This window comes from Aricia agestis, chromosome 8, assembly GCF_905147365.1.
Source record: "Aricia agestis chromosome 8, ilAriAges1.1, whole genome shotgun sequence".
In the NCBI taxonomy this organism is placed as follows: domain Eukaryota; kingdom Metazoa; phylum Arthropoda; class Insecta; order Lepidoptera; family Lycaenidae; genus Aricia; species Aricia agestis.
This window is the reverse complement of record NC_056413.1, coordinates 9,368,188-9,395,901: the sequence shown is the minus strand read 5'-3', so window position 1 is coordinate 9,395,901 and position 27,714 is coordinate 9,368,188. Positions and strand designations below refer to the sequence as shown.

General features: G+C 39.7%; 1 protein-coding gene across 1 annotated transcript in view; it reads right to left on the bottom strand.

The window, feature by feature from the left end:
- LOC121729211 (pseudouridine-metabolizing bifunctional protein C1861.05) overlaps positions 1 to 27,714 on the bottom strand; it is a 253,194-nt gene that overhangs the window by 26,157 nt on the left and 199,323 nt on the right. Inside the window, exons 8-9 of the mRNA XM_042117641.1 lie at positions 7,545 to 7,719; positions 1,431 to 1,546 (exon numbers count right to left, since the gene is read on the bottom strand). Of these exons, the coding sequence (XP_041973575.1) occupies positions 1,431 to 1,546; positions 7,545 to 7,719 (291 nt within the window). The remainder of the gene's footprint in view (positions 1 to 1,430; positions 1,547 to 7,544; positions 7,720 to 27,714) is intronic.

Sequence of the window (27,714 nt, the reverse complement as noted above, 5' to 3'; positions counted from 1 at the left end):
GGAGTGGGGGAGGGGGTTGAATAAAATCTCACGAAATCTCACCAGGGGGAGGAAGGGTCAGAAAATGTAAAAAAAAAAAATACCTCACGTAATTTGTGGACGCCCAACTAATATAGAAATGAATTTAAAAATACACGCAAGCGGCAAAGGTATCGTTGGAAAGTTTTTCCATTCCAGCTAATAGAATACACAGTATCGATGAGTTTATTATTAAGACGGACGAACTTGTAATGCAATTCCCCAACTTTCCTACTCAGTCACATGACGTAAACGAATAAGTTGGGTAACTTTTTGTTATTCCCTAGGACTTTATTCGGTGTGATAATGAGTAGGTATGTCGAGTTATCTCGTTGCTCAATAATAAGTTTCCGTTACTTTCAAGGTCAAATATCTAGGTAGGTATATTTTGTTCAGAAGAGGAAAACTTTAATCCCCTTATAAAAATATTTATCTGCTACCCTTATCACACACGATCACACACGATCAAACTGCCGAAATACGATAAAATGGCCGAAATATGCACAAAATATGAACAATCAAAAGTCACTTATTATTAAAATTTATTATTTATTTGAGGAGCTTTCCGGTGGTGCCGTTAATAAAAGCGTTGACGCTCGGAATCGGAATCGGAAAATATTGGTAGAAAATTATTTCTACCAATACCGATTGCAATCTTAATGCCCAAGGAAGTTTAATAAATCGGTAACTACTTTATTCAAATTTTTTACTAAAATTGAAACTGCAAATAAAAATTTTGTTTCTAGAAAGATATTGTACCTATCGGATGTATTGCATTCTTTAAATGGGGATGGAGCCACATATTTTAAGTGTTTTGATCTATCGTACCTCTGTTTTGTGGCCTCAGTGTGTGTCATGATAGCTAGTTTGGAGACTACGAGGGCATAAAACTACCGAAATATGCACTATCAACGAAAAATTGCCAAAATATGCACTATCGCTTAAAAAGTGCCATTATATGCATTTGCATATGCAAGTATGCAAATGCATATAATTCGATGTCTACTTATGATAGTCCTGGTCGCCGTTGTTTTTCGATTTTCGAAAACTTATTTCTAACGTTTTAGACACAGACACCGACATGGATTAGCGTGAGCGTAAGTGCGAAGAGCGGAAAAGTTTGTGTTGCCAAAGGAGCTATCGAAATAAGAATAGATTTGTTAACGCAAATGAGGAACAACATCAAAGAATCGATTTTACATGTTATTAAATGATGCCAAAATTCGCGCGGGAATTATTTTTATCGGTTCAGCGGTTTCTGCGTGAAGAGACACGCAGAAACCGCTAACCTAACACACAGACAGGCAGTGAGCGATAATAATAATTAGTTTAGGACAGTTTTCAGTATAAATAGTAGAGAAGGTTATCTCTACAATTTCACGTCATGTTCTTGTAATAAATATCACACTTACCAAATCAATCGATATCAGATTATGTACTTCCATGTCCCCCAGGCCGAGCAAGCATTCTCCTTTCTTGTCGAATACAGCAGCATACGTAGCTGTACGGGCCCCATCCACAACACAACCTACAAAAAAAAATATATATATATCTTATATCTTTAAACGAGCAATTCTTGTACCTATATAATATATTAAATTGGAATCTCGGAATCGATTCGATTGGACTCGGAATTGGAATCGATTTTCATGAAATTTAGTATATAGGGGGTTTCGGGGGCGATAAATCGATCTAGCTAGGAATCATTTTTAGAAAATGTCATTTTATTCGTGTTTTATCGAATACCTAGTTCTACTTTATACACAAGCACGAGCTAATAATGATGCTAAGAGTTCTACTAGTATTACCTAATACCTACTCTACGTACGTTATGAATATGATTTAGATCCATTTAGGAGTAATGATGCTATGAGCACTTGTTCACGTTTATATACCAGCGGGGCTAAAACGGTCACATTTAGCAATTCCTCTCAATCAATTCAGCAAATGAATTGTCAAAACTGTCAAACTGACAAATGTCAAATCAGTACAAAAATACAGAAATGAATTGCAAGCAGAGTTGCATTTTGCGATTTTAGAAAAATGATTCATATTATGATTCATATCGTGATTCTTCAAAGCGACAATTTTAGCCCCGCAGTTCACTGGCGAGTTGCGATGAATTGAAACGATCGATCGCAAAAGAGTGGCCGTCCTTAAGATGAGCATGCCGAAGGAATATGAAAATTTGGGCACGTTCTGCAGTTTACTACTTCTTAAATATTCGCGTTTAAAATACTAGAAGTCTGCACTAAATCGGTTCGGAATCGAGGACAGGCGTTAGGAAATTGAACGTTCGGAATCGACGCCGCTTAGAACTTATTTAAATGCAATGCATTGTTCACATTAATAGAATTATATTCAGTAATGCTGGAACTTGGAAGCGAATCCAACGTGGATTTGTATTCAAATGTTCCTACTTATATTTCTCGACATAAAATTGTTCTTAAGTTAGAATGATTTTCATGGATTCGTCATTCGTGTAGGGAAGTTTTGCTCCTTTCATTCAGCAAAAAAAGGTACTTATTACTATACTGTTACGGTACATGGTATACGGACACGTGGTGCGCAAGTACATACTCGAACCTTCTAAAAAGGTCCAATGTTTGTTTACGTGTTTACCCTTTATTTGTTAGCGTGTTTGAATTTAGACCTTATGACTGAGTCCATAAGGTCTAAATTAAATTCAACTTACTGCACTTATCGCAAGGACGGCAGTTTTATTGTGGCACATTCCCGAGCCTACTAGAAATTTCCCACGGTTGTTTACTTGTTTACGTGAAATCGGGAAATTTCTGGAATTCGTCTCGCCATATAAAAAGAGCCGCAGGCAGACCCGGCAATTCAGTTCAATCTGAGCGATCTTCAAGGCGACATCAAGTGATCAATAGTGAGTGAACCAGTGAAACCTGCGACTTGGCTACGACCTAGGACAGTGATAGTGCTTAGTGATTGGACCTAGTGATTAGTGTTTGGACTTAGTGCTAAGTGTTGTGACCTAGTGTTTAGTGCAGTGTTAATAAAGTCTTCAAGAGAGTCACCAGGTCTTTCTCTCCAAATCCTCGAACCCTAGCACGTAACAACTGGTGTCAGAAGTGCGATTTGGAGATGCCATTGACTTCGAGAGAGGACTTCAAGGGGAGTGTCAGGACAAGGGCGCAGCGAGCTGCTGCCATTGACTCCGAGAGAGGAGTTGCGGAGGCCACACCCACTGGGGACCAAGCTCCGCCCACTGAGGGACAGGCCCCATCCACTGGCCCCGCCCACATGGCTCCGCCCACTGGCCACGCCCACCAGGATCCGCCCACTTTGGATGAAGCCACGCCCACTGGCTCCGCCCACCGGGACACGCCCACTGGCCACGCCCCTCTGGCTCCGCCCACTTTGGGCATGGCCACGCCCACTGGCTCCGCCCACCAGGCCACGCCCACTCAGGCCACGCCCACTGGCCCCGCCCACCAGGCCCCACCCGTAGCTCCTACAGCCCCCCAAGTGGCCCTTCATTTAGAAAGTTTAATTGAATTAATGGAGCTGCAAAGGGCAGAAATCAGAGCGATTCGAGAGGCACAAGACCGCAAGCTCGGCGCTTTACAAGAGTCACAAGACCGCAAGCTCGGCGCTTTACAAGAGTCACAAGAACGCAAACTCGGTGCTGAAATCAGAGCGATTCGAGAATCACAAGAGCAACAAAAAGACCTCCAAGAAAAAGCGCTTGGAGCTATAAAGGATGTCAGTGACACGGTGGTTAAGCTTCGAAAAGATGTCGACGTAATGGACGAACGAGTTACGGGGTTAGGAGTGGATATGGAAAATGTGAAAACTGGCCTCACAGAACTACAGAAGTGGAAAGTGCGCGTGGAAACCACAGGAATCGCGACGTCTAGTGGAACTTCCGTAGTGGTACAAGGACCAAGAGTTAAAGTGCCACCATACATCCGGTACTCTCGTTCTTGGGACCACTATCTGAAGGTCAGTTTATAGTCGACACGGACGCAAGCAACACAGCCATTGGAGGGGTGTTATCTCAAAAACAGGGTGAAAGAGAAGTTGTAATTGCATATTTCAGCAAATCTTTATCTAAGCCAGAGAGAAACTACTGTGTGACAAGAAGAGAACTCTTGGCTGTCGTAAAGACGCTACAACATTTCAGCAAGTATCTCATCGGCAGACAGTTTTTACTCCGAACTGATCACGCAGCCTTGAAGTGGCTACTACAATTCAAGAACCCAGAAGGCCAAGTAGCTCGATGGATTGAACAACTCCAGGAGTATGACTTCAAGACGGAACACCGCAGCGGAAAGGCACATGGGAATGCCGACGCACTTTCGCGAAGGCCGTGTCCGGAAGACTGCAAACATTGTGTTAAGCAGGAATCTAATGAAGTAACATTAAAGTTAACGAAAACAAGTCCTTTGGGCCCATGGGAGAGTGATGCTATGAGGGAGGCTCAAGAAACAGATGACGACCTTCGGCACATCATCACATGGAAGAAACGGGGTGATGAAAAACCAATCTGGAGTGAGGTTGCACCCACTGGCGCTGTCACTAAGGCGTACTGGGCGCAATGGGACAGCCTGATACTTCAAAACGGAATACTCTACCGGAAATGGGAGAAGACCAACGGCAGAGAGTTCCATCTTCAGATAGTTGTCCCAAGAACGAGAGTACCGGATGTTCTCCGTGAAATGCATGATGGCGTATCAGGAGGTCATCTAGGAGTAAAGAGGACGTTAACAAAAGTGCGAGAACGATTCTACTGGTTACATTGTCGAGACGATGTACAGGATTGGTGCCGCAAATGCACTACTTGCGCTGCAGTGAAGGGACCACAGACAAGGAGCCGTGGGAGCCTGCGCTTGTATAACGTTGGCGCACCGTGGGAACGAATCGCAGTTGACGTAGCTGGGCCATTTCCCGTGACGGAATCGGGAAACAAGTATTTTATGGTCGTCATGGATTACTTCACCAAATGGCCCGAAGTGTTTGCCATACCAAACCAAGAAGCTACAACAGTCGCTTCTAAATTAGTCGAAGAAGTGATATCTCGGTTTGGTGTGCCTCTGGAAATCCATTCTGATCAGGGCAGGCATTTCGAATCGCAGGTCTTCCAGGAAGTGTGCAGAATTTTGGGAATGCATAAAACGAGGACCACCGCGTACCATCCACAGTCTGATGGAATGGTTGAGAGATTTAACCAGACCCTTGAGAGGCATTTGGCGAAATTGGTAGATGACAAACAAAAGGACTGGGACAAGTATATACCGCTCTTCCTTCTGTCATACCGTACCGCCGAGCATGAGAGCATAAAAGCTACCCCGGCGTATGTCAATTACGGTAGAGAACTGCGAGTACCAGTAGACCTCTTGACAGGAGGGTCACCGGAGGAACCGAAGACCGTACCAGATTATGTCTGCGATTTAAGGGAAAAGATACGCTATATACACGCCATGGTTCGGGAAAATGGGTTACAGTCAAGTGAGAACATGAAGACCAGATACGACCGGAAATCGAATACAAGCGGCTTCGAAGAAGGGTCACTGGTGTGGCTGCATAACCCAACTCGCCGAAAAGGCAAATCTCCAAAGTTGCAGACCAAGTGGGACGGCACATACAAAGTGGTTACCCGATTGAACGATGTGACTTACAGGATTCAAAAGCAACCAAGAGGGACATTCAAAGTGGTACACATAGACCGTCTGGCGCGATACCATGGCAGTAACAATGATGCTCGGGACGAGCATCTCTAAGAGGGGAGTAGTGTTACGGTACATGGTATACGGACACGTGGTGCGCAAGTACATACTCGAACCTTCTAAAAAGGTCCAATGTTTGTTTACGTGTTTACCCTTTATTTGTTAGCGTGTTTGAATTTAGACCTTATGACTGAGTCCATAAGGTCTAAATTAAATTCAACTTACTGCACTTATCGCAAGGACGGCAGTTTTATTGTGGCACATTCCCGAGCCTACTAGAAATTTCCCACGGTTGTTTACTTGTTTACGTGAAATCGGGAAATTTCTGGAATTCGTCTCGCCATATAAAAAGAGCCGCAGGCAGACCCGGCAATTCAGTTCAATCTGAGCGATCTTCAAGGCGACATCAAGTGATCAATAGTGAGTGAACCAGTGAAACCTGCGACTTGGCTACGACCTAGGACAGTGATAGTGCTTAGTGATTGGACCTAGTGATTAGTGTTTGGACTTAGTGCTAAGTGTTGTGACCTAGTGTTTAGTGCAGTGTTAATAAAGTCTTCAAGAGAGTCACCAGATCTTTCTCTCCAAATCCTCGAACCCTAGCACGTAACAATACATTACCTTTTTTTTTAAATTAGGTATTAACCTATAGGTATATTTTGAAATTAAATATTAATAAAGTACGATATAAGAAATTTGTTTTACCACCTAATATTTTAATAAGTAATAAAGATTATTTTCAGTTGTGAAAAGAACAACTCAAAAACATTCAAAATAGATACAGTCAAAGGATTTCGACGCCCGTATTTGAGCTCGTTAGTGAGAAAGGAGAGGAATTGCTCGGTCAAGAGTTTGTTCAAATTGAAGTTGTTCTAGTTATACATAGGGTTGGAAGGATAAAATATAAATATTGGGGTTTGATAAGGCTATAATATTATATTGTCGGTGTAATATTATATATATTTTTTGACAAAATTCAAGAGCTAAGTGCCAAATATTGAACTTTTCCTGTTGCGTTGCCTGCCCGAAAATATAGTAACGCTGCCATAGAAACTTTGATCTACTGTTTAAATTTGTTAAGGCTTCACTTAAAGTTATTTAATGATTGCTTAGTATTAATTCAATAAAAATTGGACAGAAAAATTAAATCTCATTAAGTTCACGTTAAGTACTCGTTAAATCTGGTATGAGTGCGGCCGTTAGAGGTGGTTTCTTGAAAGTTCTTTTTTTTTCTTTTCTTTATGCAATAAGAGGGCAAACGAGCAAACGGGTCACCTGATGGAAAGCAACTTCCGTCGCCCATGGACACCCGCAGCATCAGAAGAGCTGCAGGTGCGTTGCCGGCCTATATAAGGGAAGGAAGGGAAGGGAATAGGGTAGGGGATTGGGCCTCCAGTAAACTCATTCACTGGGCGAAACACAGCGCAAGCGCTGTTTCACGCCGGTTTTCTGTGAGGACGTGGTATTTCTCCGGTCGAGCCGGCCCATTCGTGCCGAAGCATGGCTCTCCCACGTATGCGGATGATCTTTCTTAGCGGATGCTTTCATCTTGAGTTAACGCTTGTGCGAAATGAAGTTTCTAATTTGAAGGGCTCTCCGTTGACATATCTGCTTAGATTTAAAGTCATACTAGCAGTTGCTACAAGTATCTTTAAATTCTGGGCCGGATTTATATTTTTTATGGGTATAGGCCAATTTAATTTTGCCGCGCCTATTTAAGAACTCTGCCGCAGTCCTAGAACGCTGCCGCTCCCCCCTAGGACGCCATAGGCCATGGCCTATACTGCCTATACATAAATCCAGAGCTGTTTAAGTTTAATCACGTTACGTTACCGTCAACAAACAGTCCCGGGGCGATGTCCTGTAGGTAAGCACCGTCGGCGTCGTTGCCGACAGCAGTCAGCAGGCGGGTCCGCCCGCGCCGCAGCTGCCACAGAGCCTCCGCCATGTTCCTGCCCACCCCGCCACCACACTGCGATATCTTGCACGGGTGAGTGCTGCCATCTAGCTGAGGAGAGAAAAAGATAATAAAAAACAATGCAATCTAAAATGATTATGTAATCAAGACTAATTTAAAACAACTTCGATCATAACATAACCTACATCACACAAATTGATTAACTTGAACTTCTACGGCATAAATACTTCATCACATTCCTAAAAGGGGTGCGAAAAAATCAACGATCCATAAACTTAATTAATTAATAACATGACGTTGAATATAGCTGGTTGAGTCGTGACTCGTACGTGGTGGTAAATGATCCAAAATTTTAAAGCAATGGTCCAAAAAAATCTAACTACCACGTTTCATACACAGACTGCTTTAAAAAAGCGTTAAATCTAGAGATATGAAGTAATTCTTTATATTTTTATCCTTATCAGGATCTACATCCTTACTGGAAAAGGTAAAAGAAATTATATTTCCTATGAATTTGATATGATTTTCCTAAAATGTTTGAAATGCAATTCCATTAGAGCGGCGATGAGATTGTGAGATTGTGGAGCTTTCATTGTCGGATAAATCTGCATTTATGCTGTCACTATCATAATTCCACAGAATATTTTCCAGGAACTTCAAGTAAATGGTTTCTGATGACGTCATCAAGCTCCACGGAAACTTTCAGAGTTTGATTGCAGCTTACGAAAAGATTTTCTTCTCTCAGACCAAAATAGTGGTTTTATATGACCTGAGTTTGTGATAAGTAATACTTTGAGTATACACATTTAGTCCCTTTATAATAAAAAAAAAACACTCCATTGCACATTACTAAACGAGGTCTGTTATCGTTGTCTGATACACTCAATATCAATTAAGTCGCAAGACAGATAAAAATAATTATTCTGTACCTGTTCGCGCCTTAGCTGCGAACACCTACTAGAGATGGGCGATGGGTAAATACCCAATCTACCCACCTGGGTATTTACCGGGTAGATTGGGTATTTACCGGGTAGATTGGGTAAATACCCAAAAATGGTGGGTATTTATAATTCAGCGTACGTTTTCACATATTTTTTTTTAGTAAATCCTTAGTAAAACCTCCATTAAATAATGCAAATTTGGTCACTAGCCCGTAACTGTTCGAATAAGCCCCTTTAAGTCTTAAACTAATGTATGTTTGCAATACAAAACCATGTTTTTCATGAATTCCGGCCGCATGTCAAAGAGTAACGCTGTGTTTTTGAACTTTTTTCCTAAATTTTGGTTTTGTATGTGTGATATTAATATTCTTTAAAGTATACTGCCTTTTAATGGTGATAAAGTTTTGGGAATTGAGTAAATCGTCTTAGTGGACGCCTTCATCGTTAAGGGAAACACGCGTGCGAAATTTCAAAACATTCATCCCTCCTTTAGGCTAAACTTTGAAAAATTCTAAAATACATAGGTTCTCGTAATTCAATATTTGTTAGTAATTGTAGGCACTTAATACGAAATATTGTTGTGTAATTGTGTCTAAGAAATTATAAGGTTCCACTAACTAACCTTGAGCCTATACTATTACAACCTCAAGGTATAAAACCTCTTTGAGGTAAGAATTTTGTGAAATACAATTATAGTGGATGCCTACTTTATTAGAGGAACACGTGTGCAAAATCTTGTCTCTTATATAACCAGTACACAATGTCACGATGACCCACTGCAGGCCACGCCATTGCCCGCCACGCCTGAAAATCGTCCGCCATCATACACCATTACTCCGTTTACACAATGGCGATGGCTAGTAGTGGGCCAGTATGGTCAATTGTGAAGAGGCACCTTTACAGTCTTGACACCTATATATTATGTACATGCAAATTAATGTATTATGTAAATGAGTACTGTTTTTGTATAAACGCAACTAATGATCAAATATAAAAAGTTCTTGGCCTGTGCGTTACTTAAAAGAAAAAAAATCCCTTTTAACCGTGGGAGAGCGATTCTTCGGTACGAATGGGTCGACTCCGAAAAAACCGGCGTGAAACAGCGCTTGCACTGTGTTTCCTTCAAAACGCAAAAGAGAATGCCGATCTTATGACATGTCCTCATGTCGTCCAACTCGACCCTTTATGATGAGGGCGGAAACTGCCAACCGGTATGGTTGGTTATGGTAACGAAGTATGAGCGTCATGTCGGATATTCGGTTTTATCAGCGCTCAGTGCAAGTAGCTCCAGTGAGTGCTCCAGAGTTGGCTCCGGTCTTTACGCGTCTTTTTTGGCTCAACTATCCTACTCACATAGTTTCGGCTTCTTGAAAGACAGCTTTTTGAGAACCCGATACTTAAAAAATGTGACCGTTCCAATTCTTCCAACAGCAGATCAATCGCTATAACCTTCTCGAAGATGATGGAGTCCATCATCAATAGCCAGCCCCTTCGACACTTGGACGCTCAGGGATTACTAAGGCTCGGCTCGGCTCTCTTGGCGTACCTAACTCATCGTTGGCTCAGGCGATTGAAACTATGGGTATTAGCTGTCATTTTGGATATATACAATTTCACTATTATCCAAGATTCCATACATCCAAGAAATAATGCAAGAGGGTCACAAGTTTCTTAGCAGTCGTAATTGATGGTGAATGCTCTGATACTCTATCTGTTGACGCTGGTATCCCTCAGGGCTGTGTGCTATCTCCTACCCTATTCATACAGCATATCAATGACATGTTACAGACCAACGGCATTCATTTCTATGCAGATGATAGTACAGATAATGTGACTTCTCGCATATTTCTCGGGGTGGAATGGGGTAGACGTAACTCAGTCTAATTTAACCGCACCAAAACACAAGTCAGCGCGTTCACCACAAAAAAGTCACCAATGGTATATCCTCGTTTAAGGGAACCACTTTAACAATCTTCCCCAGCATGAAAATTGGCGTAAACATTTTACCAAAAATACTAAAAGAGCTACCAGAAAGTAGAATCAAATATCTCACACAAATCCGCGTGTATTTAAAAAAAATTGTCCCCCCGCAATGTAAAGTAGAGATTATAATATTAATCCCCAAACCCGAAAAAGATCCATAGGATGAAAAATCTCACCGGCCTATAAGTCTTCTGCCAGTGCCCTCCAAGGTCTTAGAAATACTCTTCCTGAAACGCATGATGCCAGAAATCAGAGCGAGTAAACTGTTACCCGATCACCAATTCGGTTTTCGCCAAGCGCATGGGACCGTGGAGCAGGTACACAGACTGGTAGAAGAAATTCAAAAAGCTTTTGAAAGCAAATCTTACTATTTTTCTGGATATATCACAGGCCTTTGATCGATTATGGCATCTTAGACTGTTGTATAAAGTTCGTAAAAAGCCACCCTTAAACTTCTACCTCTTTATAAACGTATACCTCAGCAATAGATATTTCTATGTTGAGTACGGAGATAGTGTCACATGTCTCCATGAAATCGAAGCAGGAGTGCCGCAAGGCAGTATATTGGGCCCTTATCTCTACCTTCTAAACACATTAGACCTTCCAAGTACTGATGAAGCTCTGACATATACATACGCAGATGACACAGCAATCCTCGCAGTAGACCAAACAGCCCATGGAGCATCGGCAAAATTGCAAAGAACCTTAAACGAAATATCATAGTGGTTAAAAGATTGGAGAATAAAAGCCAACGAGAATAAATCTGTCCATGTAACTTTCACATTAAGACATGAAACATGTCCAGAAGTAGAACTTAATCGGATAAAAATACCACAGTCAAACGATGTTAGATACCTAGGAATTTATCTCGACAGGCGATTAACATGGAGAACACATATATGGAACAAAAGAAAGGCTTTAGACAAGCAGCTACGAAAGCTTTACTGGCTGATAAAATAAACTTATTTTGTATAAAAGCATACTCAAACCCATCTGGACCTATGGGATGCAGTTGTGGGGCACAACCTCCACATCAAACACAGAAATTCTACAACGATTATAATCTAAAACCCTGCGTTCAATAACTGGAGCCCCATATGTTACGAATAAAAACTCCCTTCAAAACTATTGTAAAAGGATAAAATGACATCCCAATATATTGGCAAAAAAATTGATAAAAACTCTACCAAACCAAACATTCAAAAGATTAAAAAGACGAGCCCCACAAAATCTTCTGTAAATAAAGATAAATAGTAAATATATAGACGCATCAATGGATGCGTGCCATACAAAGAAGAAATTCAAAACGACTAGTTCAATGTCTAGAAGTCAGATCGCTAGCAGAATGAGAAGTTAACAAAATCAGAAGCAAATCAAAGCAAATCAGATTTTATATAAGATAGGACGTGTTATATGTATAAATAATAAAAAATTATACCTACATATTTTTTTATATAATTTCTTTAACCAGGTACTTATACATTGTCTATTTTAAAAGTAATTTTCAAGGGTCTTCTAATATTTTTTCTAATATATTTTTTTAATATTTTAAAGGTTTTTCAAATATTTTAAATTATTAATAAAATAATAGAATGTAAATAAAAAAAATCGGCCAAGTGCGAGTCGGACTCGCGCACGAAGGGTTCCGTACCATTATAGAGAAAAATTAGGACAAAATTTGTGTTTTTTGTATGGCAGCCCCTCTTAAATTTTTTATTTTATATTAATATTATTATTAAATATTAAAGTTAACATCCATCTAAAGACTGTGTAAAAATTCAAGTACCTACATTTTGCTATTATTGATAAGATAGCAGAAAAGGCCAAAAAAAACACGTTCGTTGTATGGGAGCCCCCCTTAAATATTAATTTTATTTTGCTTTTAGTATTTGTTTTTATAGTGGCAACGGATATACACAATCTGTGAAAATTTCAACTCTCTAGCTATTACCGTTCTTGAGGTGGTTGTGACTTAAGTATTGAATTTTATCTACCCGCCCTTTTGGGTAGATACGGGTATTTACCGGGTACGTGAGGGTAAATACCGGGTAGATGGGTAAATACCCAGGTACGTGCCCATCTCTAACACCTACACAATCGTCGAGCGCGGCCGTCGGCGCTCTTCCATCCCACTCACACGCACGAGAATATTCGCGGCGCGGTACGAGGTACACCGCGAGCCCCACTTCTAAACCTACAACCGCGGTGGGCACTCACAGTTTAAAATTAATATCTCAAATTCAAAATTATTGTAAAGGTATCTAGAATATAGCAAATTTGTTTAAAGAGCACAGTTTTTTAATTCATCTCTTATGTTCGACCGAACATAAAGTGGCGACCGTGAAAAAAGAAGATTTTAAAGATTTTCAGCTGTTCGGATCGAAGCTAACGGAAAGTTCCGGCCATTTTGTCGAGTCATTCTGGGCCCACAAAGAGACAAAATCTTGCCAAATTATTGGATACAATTGGAGATTTGGAGTAATATTCAACAAAAATTGAGGATAAAAGAAGAGGATTTGGTATTTTCGCCGACACAAAGTGAGTCCGTTCCTTTTTATCCATTTATCATCTCATTTCATCCACATCCCATTCGAGTTTGTAGCAATTGTTGAAGCTCATAAATCGCATTTAGGTACATAATATCATAATTTCTAATCATTTGTTGCCTTTCAAAGCGCCTACTTTCGCATATTTGCCTACTTTTGTGATCTGGAAGTCAAGACCTCATTATTTGTCGCTTTCAGATTCCCTAATCTATTGCATTTATGTCTACTTTTGCGTCTTGAAAGTCCAAATTCATAATAATTCAATAATTTTTCGCTTTCAAATTGCCTACTTTTGCAAAGTTGCCTATTTTTATTGTCTGAAAGTCTAGACCTCAACTATTGTCGCTTTCAGATTTGCTATACCTTTGCACTTTGCCTATTTTTGCGACTTGAAAGTCTTTACTACAATATATATCTGTACCTATTTGCCTACTTTCAAATTTATAAAATAAATTGCTAAACCAATTTGGCCTAATATTAAGTTTATCAAAGCTTACCTGCGCACGCGTATCCATTCATTACATTTCATCATAAAATCACTAAAACTATTTCATTATCATTTAATTAATAGTCATTCATAAATAATTATTTCACTATACTATACTATTTCACTATACTATTTACATTATCCTAAATTCTCATCTGTTTAAAAGATCATCATATTCATCCCATATTTTCCTAGTATAGGTTTATGTGCTAATAGTATTATTTCTCGATAATACAAAAGATCGAAACAATCTATTCCAGGGTGCTTGCGCGCGGCGCGTCACGGCTACCTTGCACATCCGAGAACGCATACGGACTGGGAGTATTCAGCGACTTACGCCGGCTGCCTGCAGCGCAGTGCCTACTGATCCTGCATTCCTGTGTTATCAGTAAACTCAGCTGTTCTATTCATTGAAGCGAGGCCGTATTGTATAACATTTTATCTTTACGACTTTGTTTACTTATTTTTCTTGATTATCTAACTTTGTGCCATGGAAACAGCATTGAAAGCTTTAAATGTAAAACGGGCTTCAATTAAAGGCCGTATTACTAAGTTTACTAATCAAATTACAGATTTAAAAAATAGTTCTGAGATTACGCAAACAGATATTAACATATTGGCTCAAAAGTTAGGTAAAATTCAGGATTTATTTAATGAGTTCGATGGTGTGCAAAATCAAATAGAGGGAATAGATGCAGAGAATTTAGATAATGAATTAGATATTCGGGATACTATTGAACAAACATTTTATACTTCTATAGCTGCCGCTCAGGAGTTAATTCAACAAAATTCTACAACTAAAAAATCGTGCCACGATCAAGGTCACAATAGCTTTGTTAGTGCGAATGACGACGATCAGAAAGTCAGTTTTCGTTTGCCTGTAATCAAAATTAGTAACTTTGATGGTACCTATTATAAATGGCTCGAATTTAGGGATACATTTTGCTCACTTATTCACGATAATAATAAAATAGAAAATATACATAAATTTCACTATCTTAATTCGTATTTGGAAGGTGAAGCAGCTCGAGTCATTAGTAATTTACAGGTCACTAATGATAATTATCCTGAAGCGTGGAAGCTTCTGTGCGAGCGGTATAACAATGTTAGACAATTAATAAATAATCATTTAAAACTTTTATTAAATATTGAACAAGCTCGCGAATCTGATAAGTCACTTAGGTTTATAGTGGACCATGTTACTAAAAACTTGCGTGCACTTCATAATTTAAATCAGCCCACCGAAAAATGGGATACGCTTATAATATATTTAATTTCGGCAAAATTAGATAACAATACACGAATAAAATGGGAGGAATATAGTCATGCGAACATAAACTCCTCAGAAATGCCATCTCTGGACAATTTTATGTCGTTTTTAAAGGCTCGCGCCGATGTGCTCGAATCTGTTTATCGAAATAAGCAGGAGTCAAATAAAAACATTAAGTCTGTTCAGAGTTTTCCTCATAACTCAAAGCATTCACAAATGCCGCAATCAACAAAATCATTTATAGTTGAAAGTTCAAATAATTCTAAAAAATCTTTTGCCTACAGATGTGTGGTGTGTAAAGACAATCATCGAATTTATGAGTGTCCACAATTTTTAGATAAGTCAGTTGATGATCGGACTGCACTTGTAGGTAAATTAAAGCTGTGCACTAATTGTTTGCGTGTAGGGCATAATTTACGCGAATGTAGACTAAATAGTTCGTGTAGAATATGTCACGATCGACACAGCACACTTCTATGTAGTTCGAAAGCGAACTCAAAGCATACTGAATCTATCGCGATGTCTGCGATGACTTCATCAGAGGTTCTTTTATGTACCGCACTTATTGAAGTCGTTAATCCTAACACTAATAAGTGTATAACTACTAGAGCACTATTAGACTGTGGTAGTCAATGCTCATTTATTTCAAGCAAATTAAAACAACAATTAAATTTAAATACATTCAATTCTCATATTCAAAATATCGTAGGTATTGGTAACAATTCCTTACAAATCAACACCGAGCGATGTAATGTTGTACTAAAATCTAGATTAAATTCATTCACAAAAAACATTACATGCTTAGTGATGCCTGAAATAACGGGCAAAATACCAAAGACTTATATTAATATTAAAGGTCTGAACTTAAAGTCATTTGAGCTCGCAGACCCCAGCTTTAATAAGCCTGCTGACGTAGGACTACTTATCGGTGCTGATACTTTTTGGGACATTTTGCTGCCCAATCAGCACTCTATAGGGACCGGAAATCCCATCCTACGGCAGTCTAAATTAGGTTGGCTTATAGCAGGTCCCATGCGCTATACTCATGACAGCCACATTGATAGCAATGCAATTCAATGCAATTTTTCCAATATTACTGAACAAAATAGTAATAATGAACTAACGCAAATGCACAATGATCTCAGAAGATTCTGGGAATTAGAGAGTTTGCCACAAAAATCTTTACTCACAGATAAGGAGCGAGATTGTGAGAATCATTTTATTCAAAATACCAGACGTACTGCGGACGGGCGTTTTTGCGTCAAGTTGCCTTTTTCTGCCTCTCTTGACTGTTTAGGGGACTCCTATTTCATGGCTAAAAAACGATTTCTAAATTTAGAGCGTAGATTTAGGAAGCAACCCGAAATTAAATCCGCATATGTCGATTTTATAAACGAGTATGCTAATCTTGGCCATCTATCAGTTTCAGACGTTGACCGACCGGACAACGGTTATTTTATCCCTCACCATCCGGTTATCCGCGAGAACAGCGAGTCCACTAGACTTCGTGTTGTTTTCGACGGGTCTGCCCGCACGAAATCGTCTAACTTGTCTATAAATGACATTCTAATGGTAGGACCGTCTATACAAGACTCTCTTTTTAATATTCTACTTCGGTTCCGTCAATATCGCTACATTTTAAGTGCCGATATAGAGAAGATGTACCGACAAATTTGGTTAGCAGAGTCTGATCGCAATTTTCAATTAATCCTTTGGCGCGATGCAGAGGACAAACCTTTACAAACTTTGCGACTAAATACGGTCACATACGGTTTCGCTAGCTCGAGTTTTCTTGCTACTCGTTGTCTTTGGCAAATAGGTGAGGAATGCAACGATCCTATTATAAAAAATATAATACAAAACGATTTCCTGGTCGACGATCTCCTAACTGGCCATGATGATGAATTTCAGCTCCGCTCTATTCAACAGACAATTTCGAAAAATCTCGCACAAGCAGGTTTTAATTTGCGTAAGTACCGCTCAAATTTACATACATTGTTGCCTGCTGAATCTTTGCAATCTAACAATAATTTAATTGTAAGCGAGACAACAAATACTCTAGGTTTGAGCTGGGATCCTTCATCAGATATTCTCAAATTTCCAATCGCAATAGAACTTCCTACTGTTATTACAAAACGAAGTATACTTTCTACAACTTTCAAATTATTCGATCCCTTGGGCCTCCTATCTTTGTGCACTATTGTTCCCAAAATTTTATTGCAGACTCTGTGGTCTTTAAAACTTGATTGGGACGAACCAGCCCCTAATGAGATTGCGAGATCCTGGAAGACTTTTATTAATGGTCTTCAATCTATTGCGTCTCTATCTATTCCTAGGCCGGTAATTATTCCTAATTCTGTAAATAATGAAATTCATTGTTTTTGTGATGCATCACAACGCGCCTATGGTGCTTGTATTTATATACGTTCGACTAATGCCGAAGGTCAGGTACAAGTAAATTTACTTTGCGCTAAATCACGCGTTGCTCCTGCATCTACTCCTAGTACTATACCTCGTCTCGAACTATCGGGTGCTCTACTTGCAGCTGAACTCTGCTCTACTGTAACCAAAGCTTTACGTTGTAAAATCTCTCGAACGTTCTACTGGACTGACTCCAGTATTGTTTTGGCTTGGTTGCGTGTCGGGTCTAAAAATCTAAAAACATTTGTAGCCAATAGAGTAGCCGCCATTCGAGAGATTACTGAAACGAATTCTTGGCGGCATATTTCCACTAAGGATAATCCGTCAGATCTTTTAAGTCGCGGAGTCAATCCTAGCGAAGTCGCTAATTTAAAATTTTGGTGGCTTGGCCCACACTTCTTATCGTTACCGGAGGAGGAATGGCCGTCATCCCAGTTTCAGTCTAATATCGAGACGAACGATTTACCAGAAATTAAGGTTAATTTAATTAGCAATGACAATAATTCTAATATTTCAATTTTTAATGTTGAAAAATACTCAAAGCTCAGCACAATACAAAATATTTTTGGTTATATACATAGATTTATTTACAATTGCAAAAACCCTAAAAATAAAGTTACTGGTTCTTTAACAATTTCTGAAATTGACCAAGGTTTAAAGTATGTTATTTTCATTTCCCAGGCTGAGTCGTTTCCAAAGGAATTAAATTTATTATTAAAAGGGAAAGCTTTAAATCCTAAATCTAATGTTGCGGCACTTAACCCGTTTATTCATGACGGATTGATTCGAGTAGGTGGTCGTATCCAAGACTCTAGCTATGATTTTGATATGAAACATCCTATCTTACTGAGCTCGAAAAATCACGTAACCAAATTATTATTTGAACACGAACACCGCAAGCTTTTACACGCTGGTCCTCAAGCTCTATTAGCATCTCTACGTACTCGTTTCTGGCCTATCAATGGTAGAGACTTAGCGCGCCGGACCGTATTAAAATGCAACATTTGTAGAAGGTTTAAAGGTGAAGTAGCTAAGAATATAATGGGTAATTTACCGTCCGACAGAATTACGCCAGATTTTCCTTTTGTTATTGTTGGAACTGACTTTGCTGGGCCATTTATGATCACGGATCGTAAGGGTCGTGGTTGTAAAATCACTAAATGTTATTTATGTGTTTTTATATGTTTTAAGTATAAATGTATACATTTAGAAGCAGTGTCTGAGCTATCTAAGGATGCTTTCATACTTTGTCTCCGTCGTTTTGTTGCTCGACGAGGCATTCCACGCAAAATCTATTGCGACAATGGTGGCAATTATGTAGCGGCTGCTAAAGAAATTAAGAATTTTATAGACTCTAATGTTGATGCTCTATCTGATTTTGCAACCAAGGAGGGCATAGAATTTTGTTTTTCACCAGCTTACGCGCCTCACTTCAATGGCCTAATGGAAGCCGGTGTCAAGTCAGCTAAATTTCATTTGACGCGAATATTAGGCCAGACTCACTTAACTTTCGAAGAGCTCTCAACATTGTTCGCTCAAATAGAATCCATTTTAAACAGCCGCCCCTTATCTCCTCTAAGTTCTTCCCCAAACGATCTCTATCCCTTAGCCCCGGGCCACTTTTTGATTGGAAAACCATTGAAGGCGCTACCATCTCCATCTCTCGAAGAGACCAATATTAATCGTCTTGATCGTTTCCAGCGAATACAAAAAATCAAGCAAGACTTCTGGAATCGCTGGAGCCAGGAATATATCTCCGAGCTACAAGCCCGCACCAAATGGCGTTTGAAAAGGCGGGACCTGCAGGCGGGCGATCTGGTCATACTAAAGGAGGAAACTCCACCTTTGCACTGGCGACTTGGACGGGTGGAGCGAACCTTTCCTGGCTCAGATGGCGCTATACGTGTAGCCGACATTGCTACTTCGCGAGGCATCGTGCGCCGTGCTCTAAATAGGATTTGCTGGCTGCCTAATCCTGATGAAGATGCTGGAAAGCAGTCGTGAGCTTTCCAGGGCCGGGTGCATGTTCGCGCCTTAGCTGCGAACACCTACACAATCGTCGAGCGCGGCCGTCGGCGCTCTTCCATCCCACTCACACGCACGAGAATATTCGCGGCGCGGTACGAGGTACACCGCGAGCCCCACTTCTAAACCTACAACCGCGGTGGGCACTCACAGTTTAAAATTAATATCTCAAATTCAAAATTATTGTAAAGGTATCTAGAATATAGCAAATTTGTTTAAAGAGCACAGTTTTTTAATTCATCTCTTATGTTCGACCGAACAGTACCTAGTGGTATTGCAGCTACGAGCCTACTTAAAACATTAACAAGTTTATTATAGACACATCAAGGGTTTCCGAAATTTGGACGGAACCCTTTTAAGAATAGACATTTTGACAAAAAAAAGATGTTTTGTCTTTGAACAGAATATTGCCCCCATATGGCCCCCATGCTGGTGTCTGATGTAATTTCTAAAGCGGGCTCCAGTCTCCACACTCGCGGCGCGAAAGCCCGCGTAGGACCACGAGTGTGGAGGGTTACGCGGCTTCGCGGCTTTCCCCGTCCAGTGTCGGTTTTTTGGCCCGCGACAAAGGGCTCGTGAAGTCGAACGCGAACATCAACCACACTCGCTTTTATTCGCAGTCGCACAGTAACTTCAGAGCAGCAGAGTCAGAGCAGCAGTGACTTCAACGTCCATTTTACTCAAATGCGCGAACGTAAATGCGAACAGCGAAGATTCCGAGTGTAGAGGGCCGTATTTGTTCGCGTCGTATTCACGGCGCGTTACGCGTTACAGCACCCGTGAATCGCGGCCGCAATTCGCGCTGCGAGTGTGGAGAGGGCTTGAAAAAAATACGTATTCTTTCGCAGAGCACCGACAAGGCCTCCGCGGAGCACACTTAGGCTGGTCTGGTTGATGTACAACGTACCGAAAGCTTATAGTCCCAACCAACTTTGTAACTTGTACCTCTAATAAAATTATGGGTTAGTTTTCGCAAGTACTGGCTTGTTAGTTGTTATCTATTTCTGACTTTCAATCCAGCTTACATTCCAGTTTCAATTCTGTTTGGAATACAGAAATACAACAAGATTTTACGTTTCCCTTTTCAGTACTCGCGCACGTTAATTTCAATTTCTAGGAACGGCAAATGCGAAATCTAGCTTTGCCTCGATACTATCAAGAATCTTGTTTGCCGATTTTGCAATGTCAATTTGCTAACATTCTGGGAGATCGCAGACGGCAAGCTTTTTGTGTGATCGAGTCTGCGGCGCACACAGATCACACAAAAAGTGTGCCGTCTGAGATCTTTCTTTAAATCTTCGCTTTAGATATTTGTTTGGCTTTTTCTTTTCTATTTCCTTATCTTGTTTAGAGTTAAAGCATCTGCTCTAGATATGAGGTTCAAATACAACGATCCATTAGGTAGCTGCAATATTTTTTTCTAAGTGCTGATTTCCATTGATACAGCAGTGAGGCTAAGCCCCAATTTCACCAACGACTGTTAAAGTTAACGCCGGAATTAGTATGACGTTACCTCTTTCGATTTTCATATGAATGAAAGAGAAGACATGACATTTCAACAAGCTGTTAACACTGACAGACGTTGGTGAAATTGGGGCTAAAATGGTCACATTTAGCAATTCCTCTCAATCAATTCAGCAAATGAATTGTCAAAACTGTCAAACTGACAAATGTCAAATCAGTACAAAAATACAGAAATGAATTGCAAGCAGAGTTGCATTTTACGATTTTAGAAAAATTAATCATATTATGATTCATATCATGATTCTTCAAAGCGACCATTTTAGCCCCACAGTAGTCCGAGCCAATGCCGTTGGCACACGATCAGCAATGTATCAATGTAAGCATATCCACTGTCTAGCCTGTAGCCTGCAGACTCCAGAGTATGTAAACAAATTTAAATCCAGTACGTTCAGTATTTAACTAAGCACTTACAATTCAAAAATATGCTCTACATATTATATTGCTGTAATTTGAGTATCTAAACTAAATCTCTCTTTAAAGTAAAGCATAATAGTTATAATAATATTATGCTAGTTACTGAAATAAAAATAAAACGTAATATTAAAAATAAAGATAACATTTAAAATGAATCTGGATAACGATTAAAAAAAGAAAATCTGAGGTGAATGTAAATTAAAATGCTAATAAAATGGAGAATAAACTATTAGTATGCAGGCAGCAGTTATTTTTATGCACGAGCTTTATAACACATTAACTAACCCTACCGTCACTGCACAGCTTCATAATGTTGCTGCAAAAGGTGGTATTAAGGTATTATTCTAAGTGCCTAGTTTGTGAGGTTTTAAAAATAGAATAATATTATTATTCAGGATTTAGCGGGATAAGTACCGCTTAGGCCTTAGACACTTTCAAACAATCCAATTTTAATCAATTTATGTAAAGCTCTTATACTACACCTTAGTTTGTGTACCTATTTTAATTACTAAAAATACTATACTGAGATTAGAGTTAAATTATAATAGAAATTCGTGTCATTCAAATGACTACATTTTTTCGGGTTCCGTAGCCAAATGGCAAAATTATTAACTGTTAGTAGAAAGATTTGATAAAAGTTATAAATAAATCATTTTATCGGACGAACTTTTTGACAGCTCCCATACATTTAACATTTACTATTCAATAACGATATGGGTATCTCATACAGGCCAAAATTTGTAAAGATACAAGTTGGAACCGAGCGACACGCGACAACTGCAGACGACGTGTCGTCGCGATACTACTGGTCTATGTATTTCTATGAAATACCCTTAGCAGCTAGCGACACGAAGCTAGCGACACTTATTCATAGAAATACATAGAAACCAGTAGGTCGCGACGGCACGTCGTCTGCTGCCACTTCATGTAGCGGGCTTCCAACTTGTATCTTTAAGCGTCAAATTAGTTACCAATGCTAGCCCGAGGGGACGCTGTTGCAACTCCATACAAATTAGTAATGAAGTACAGTTTACTGTAAACACCGACCTTCTCTGGTGTCTGCAACTATTTATATCCACTCACAGGCGCGGTCGCAGCCTGAAGTTTTGGAGGGGGTCACTCACTAGTCACTGCACTAAAAACATAAAAATGTATCGCTGTTATAGGATAACTAGCGCCTTTTATTACTTGGCAAGATTTTGAGATTTTTCAATTTGACTTAGATTTGGGGCGGGGGGGTCATGTCGGGGGCTCGGACCGTGCCTGTCCACTTGGTATAAACAAGAGTTTAATGACTTAAGTCCAGACGGTGAATCAAACTTCATTTTATGTCAAAATTCGTGTGAAATTTGTCCCCAGTCTCGTCATTTTGATTATAATTCATTTTCATCAAACCGTAGCATGCCCGTCGTTTACAGGTTATAAGGATCACGCGTCGGAACATGAGGATGGGTGTCGTCGGGTGTTGGCGGTGTCAGGTGTTGTGGGTGCCGTCAGGTGGGGTGGGGTGTCACGTGTGCCAACTGCTCATTATACAACAGATGCACGGATGAATTACTCTCATAATCCGTTCTCATATATCGTGATTATAATACTTAATAATAAATTAACTTTTGCGAGGTGATACACCTAAACTCTAAAGTCACCCAAGAGTAGTTACCTACCAAGTCTATGTTAAATCTGCAGTGTATCATCAATATAAAATTTTATGAGACCCACTCACAGCATATTTTAAAGACGTCCCAATCATCGGCATCACAATCATTTCTGCCAGTTTATGTTGTTGATTTTATGTCAAGTTCACATATATTGTAATGCGAAAAGACTTTTCCCCAACCTATTATTTAAAGTAATCGACAGCTACATAGTGATGTACCTACCACTGAAATTCCCGTTAAAATTGGTAAGCCGTTTTAGAGAAATAGGTATACATAAGACTTAGCTATGTAGTCCTGTTCCTTTAATTTTACAAGATATAAGATGCTATTATATTTTTCGCGGGCTTTGAGCGCGGCAACCGAATCAAGAAATTCCGTAACAAAAACCACCTAATATTCGTCTAACGTCGTTTCAGTTCGGTAGACTTCGGCTCGTCGCGTTATGGCTCGGGGTGTGGTGCTCGCATAAAGTTAATATATATCTAAGAGCAACAATCTCGAGCTGTCAAACGTAACCGAAATTGGTTTTCATCTGTGTGAAAAATATGTGTACGTATACACTTACACAAGCATGATTGAACATGATTTCTATAAAATTAAATTGTCAACGTGCGGCACGTGCCGACTGGACGTCAAAAAAAGAGTGCTGCTGTCATGTTTCATTTTACTACGCAGTGTTACTGATAGTGACATCTCGCTTGCTCAGACCTTTATGTTTCTCTATTCCGCTAGGTATATTAACTTTATGGGTGCTCGTCGATCTGACGGCACAGCGGTACGACGTTGCCAGACTTCGGCACGGTTGCGTGCGACTAGACGTATGTTTAATTATAATTGCAAAAGTTGATGAAAAATGCTATGCAATAGCTTTACCGCGGCAGTCCTCGAGTGCCACACGTGTTAATTTCAATGTCCATAGTAAATATTATGCAACTGCTTTATAAAGAAAGATATTTAAAAAAGAGTGCAGGAATATTTAAATAGAGTAAATAAAATCAAGTATTCATAAGGCGGCCGGGGTTAGCACGATTTGTGGTGTAACTGTGTCTGAACATGCATGTGGCCCGCGGCATGACGTTTCCTTTGTAGATTATGTGGTTTCTGTGTACCTAAGGGTCAGCTTACACCTAACCAGCGTAAAATTCAAATTTAAAATTTAGAAAATTGCTTCTAGTATTCAAGCAGGGTCACTCCCATTTGACTCGCATTCCCAAATACAGGATTCATTGCTGGAGTCAGAATTCTAGAGGCGATGAACTGCGTAGCGTGTGCTACTCCAGAAAAAAAAAGAATAACTTACGATTCGATGAATGCATTATTCTAACGAAACATTTTCATTCATACCAACGAAGTTTCTGAAAAGGTCTGGTGCCAACATCATTTTATATTAACAGCTGACTAACTTTATCCATGGCCGGTTTCATTGAATCGAGGTCTAACACAACACAGGAGTCATTTTCAAAAACCGCAAGCGCCGCTACGAGTCTCGACTCATTTGTATATTATGTTGACCACGGAGGCGATTAGCTTCAGAGAGTTGAGTAATACCAGGCCTATCCCACTCGCGCCTTTAGGTATCGAACTGTAAGTACCCCTTTAAAGGGGCAGATCACAAGGGACTCACAAGCGAGCGGTGACGCGCGAGCAAAATTTTTTCGTCCTACCTACTGATTTAACCGCTGTGACAGAATCATTATTAATCTGATAAATATGAATAATTGAAAAAAGTTAAAGAAATATTTCAATAAAGTAATTTAAGACTTTAAAATACAAAAAAAAAAAAAGATAAATAATACACAAACATAGCAAATAAACCAATTTGTTACAAACAAACCGCATATTACACATAAATAAACACAAGTTACTGACAAGCTCCTACACTATAATCGAATATAAAACTATTATAAAATATACGTTGGGTTACTTAAATTTGATTATTACTATTAAAAAGTTTGCTATTAGTAGCTATAGTAATTAAAAGAAGATTATTTTATTTTCTAAAAGGTGACAATCTTGATTTCGCCAGAAAGGGTACCTCTTACGCGATAGAAAGAGAGCGCACATGTAGGCAAATATAATTGTAGGCACCTAGCACTGCGCGGTCGGAATTTGAACTTTATAGTATCGCAGCAAGAGTTGTTATTTTTTTAAACGGGTTTCACGAGTTGGACTTCTGTTGGTACTACTAATATATATTCTGTGGTAATACCTAATGACAATTGATTAGGTCAGTGTTTTCCAACCTTTTTCAGCCACAGACCCTAGTAAATCAAGCACAGTTTTCACGGAGCCTCTTAATAAAGTAAACAGCAAAAATATCGAATTATGTATGGTGCGGAGATAGGTGGGTCCACACCAAGCGAGCCGCCTCGGGCGAGGCCCGCCGGGCGCGGCAAGCGAGCAGCCGCGGGCGAGGCATGCTCGCCGAGGGCGACACGGACGGGCGTACACAGCAAGGTTGCCTCGCTCGAACAGCCCGAGCAATTGCTCACAAAGACACGATGGCACCGCATGTACGCATAGCCATGGTAGCTTATGTTTTTATTTTGCTATACACAACTATAAAAAATAGGAGAATCTCGTCTGTATGATCCTAACAAAGACTCCATTTTTTTAGATCCTTAACAGGAATATTCATTTTGCGGCTGATTTTTCTCCAAGAATCTTCCCTCATCCCTCTGTTAGTGTAATTGGAATCCCTGGCATCCCAAAGCCATACATTTGCGACGTATAAACTTATTAGTTCGACTCTGATCGTTCATTTTTGACCGCGGCACAAACCAAAATATATGACGTCCGGCGCGAGGCAAACGACCGAGGCACCTTTGAGCATTTCAAAAAAACCGACACCGCTCGGCTCGGCCGCGCGCGCGCTCGCCCGGTCGTGAGCATGCGCCCGCCTCGGGCGAGCAACGTCCGCACCAAGCGAGCGTACGGCGCATGCCGCGCGAGGCGGCTCGCTTGGTGTGGAGCCGCCTGATGACATCGTGGGCCCCCATACATATAATATGTACTTGCAGATTCCCAGGAGTCTGCGGACCACAGGTTAGGAAGTACTGGAGTAGGTATTTCTCTTATTTATAGGTATTCAGCCCCAGACTTATAAATAGGCTTTTATAGGCGGCCTAGGAGCGGCAGCGTCAATAGAGGGAGAGATTACGTACAGGCGGCGACGAAAATAACTCCTCTCATAAAAATATAATATCGGCACTATAGATATTAGATATTTCTCTTATTTATATATTAAAAACTGCCTCTAACTTTGTTATAGAAATTAGTTTTAGATCCAGTTTTAACCTCTTTTTAATCAAGCTATTTGTTCAGTTGATTGTATTTGTAATGGAGCTACAAACAGTCCATCAGATTCCACAAAAAGCAGAACGGTTTAGTTCATTTCGTGCGGTCGGCGCAGTACAACCAATATCTGAACGAATCCCACGGATATGGATTTATATTTCAATTCTCTACACTGTTGCAAAAAGTAGAGTTGTAGTGTTTGCTTCGACGCGACAAAAATTGATACTTGCGACAAAAATTGATACTTTTCTGTATTATATTGTAAAACTTGCATCAGACAATTTTATTTATAGCCAGCTAGCGAACGCTATGCTATTTGGTCAAGTTATTTCAAGCCTTTTGACTTGACACTATCCGACCAAATAATATAGGTCTACCATCCATCTGCATATAATTTAATTTCTTTGACGGTACCGTCTACGGTAACGTCTTTTACGCCTTAAGTGACACTATTAACTCATATCAATGTTTATAATAAAGTGCGCCATATAGCTATTTTTCCATACTGCTGATTGGGAGTATGGAAAAATAGCTATATGACGCACTAGCCGGGTGGGCGCATTCACTATATCTAAATATTATGTAGGGTATTTAAGTTCTAAACTTTAATAACAGTAATTTATAACTTAAATAACTATACGAACTTTATTGTACAAAGTTGTACAAGTATCTAAATATAAAGCAATATATTTTAAGGAACGCAAACGGCACGCTCCAAATAAAACGGTATAAATAGCCTGCTATAAATATCACTGCAATCTCAGGTATAAATTTTAAGGTGGTAAATCACTTGTATTTATAGTAGGCCTGTATCAAGATCGAACCGTCGCGTGCGATACTGCGGTCAACACTCTCATAGTTATATGTAAAACTATGTTGCACGAAGCGTGACAAAGCCTACATAATTCTTCTAGGCAAAGCTTGAGTTTTTCTTGCAGTTGAGTTGGAAATAATGTTGGCTTAAGAAGCCAGCAATGCGCTAGGATTTATTGCTATGAAATAGGGTTATACCAAGGGATCCCAATCTTTTTCAGCATGCGGCGCAGTTACACGTAAAATATTTTGTCTATCTAGATATTAGAAAAAGATATATAAATTAAATACCTTCAATGTTTATAATTAGGTTAAGCAGGTACCTAGTAATAAACAAATATTTAATCATCTACCATCTTTACATAATTAATATTATAATTTAATTTTATAATTTTTGTGGTTTCGGATAATGATGAAGGATCGACTCACAGCGCGGCGCCCCTCTTGCCTTTCCACGGCGCACCAGGGCGCCGCGGCGCACAGTTTGAGAATCCCTGGATTATACACAATACTACCGTGTCAATACTTGCTGTCGTAATAATTATTTCCTATTGGCCATTGGCTCTAGGCCACAAAAAAATATTAAAATATGCACGTTATAGTTATTAAAGGAGATTTAGGGCCTGTTTCACCACTTCCCGACAAAGTGCCGGGTAGGTTATCCACAACTTTTTTGACAGATTCTCCATACTATATCTGTCAAGTT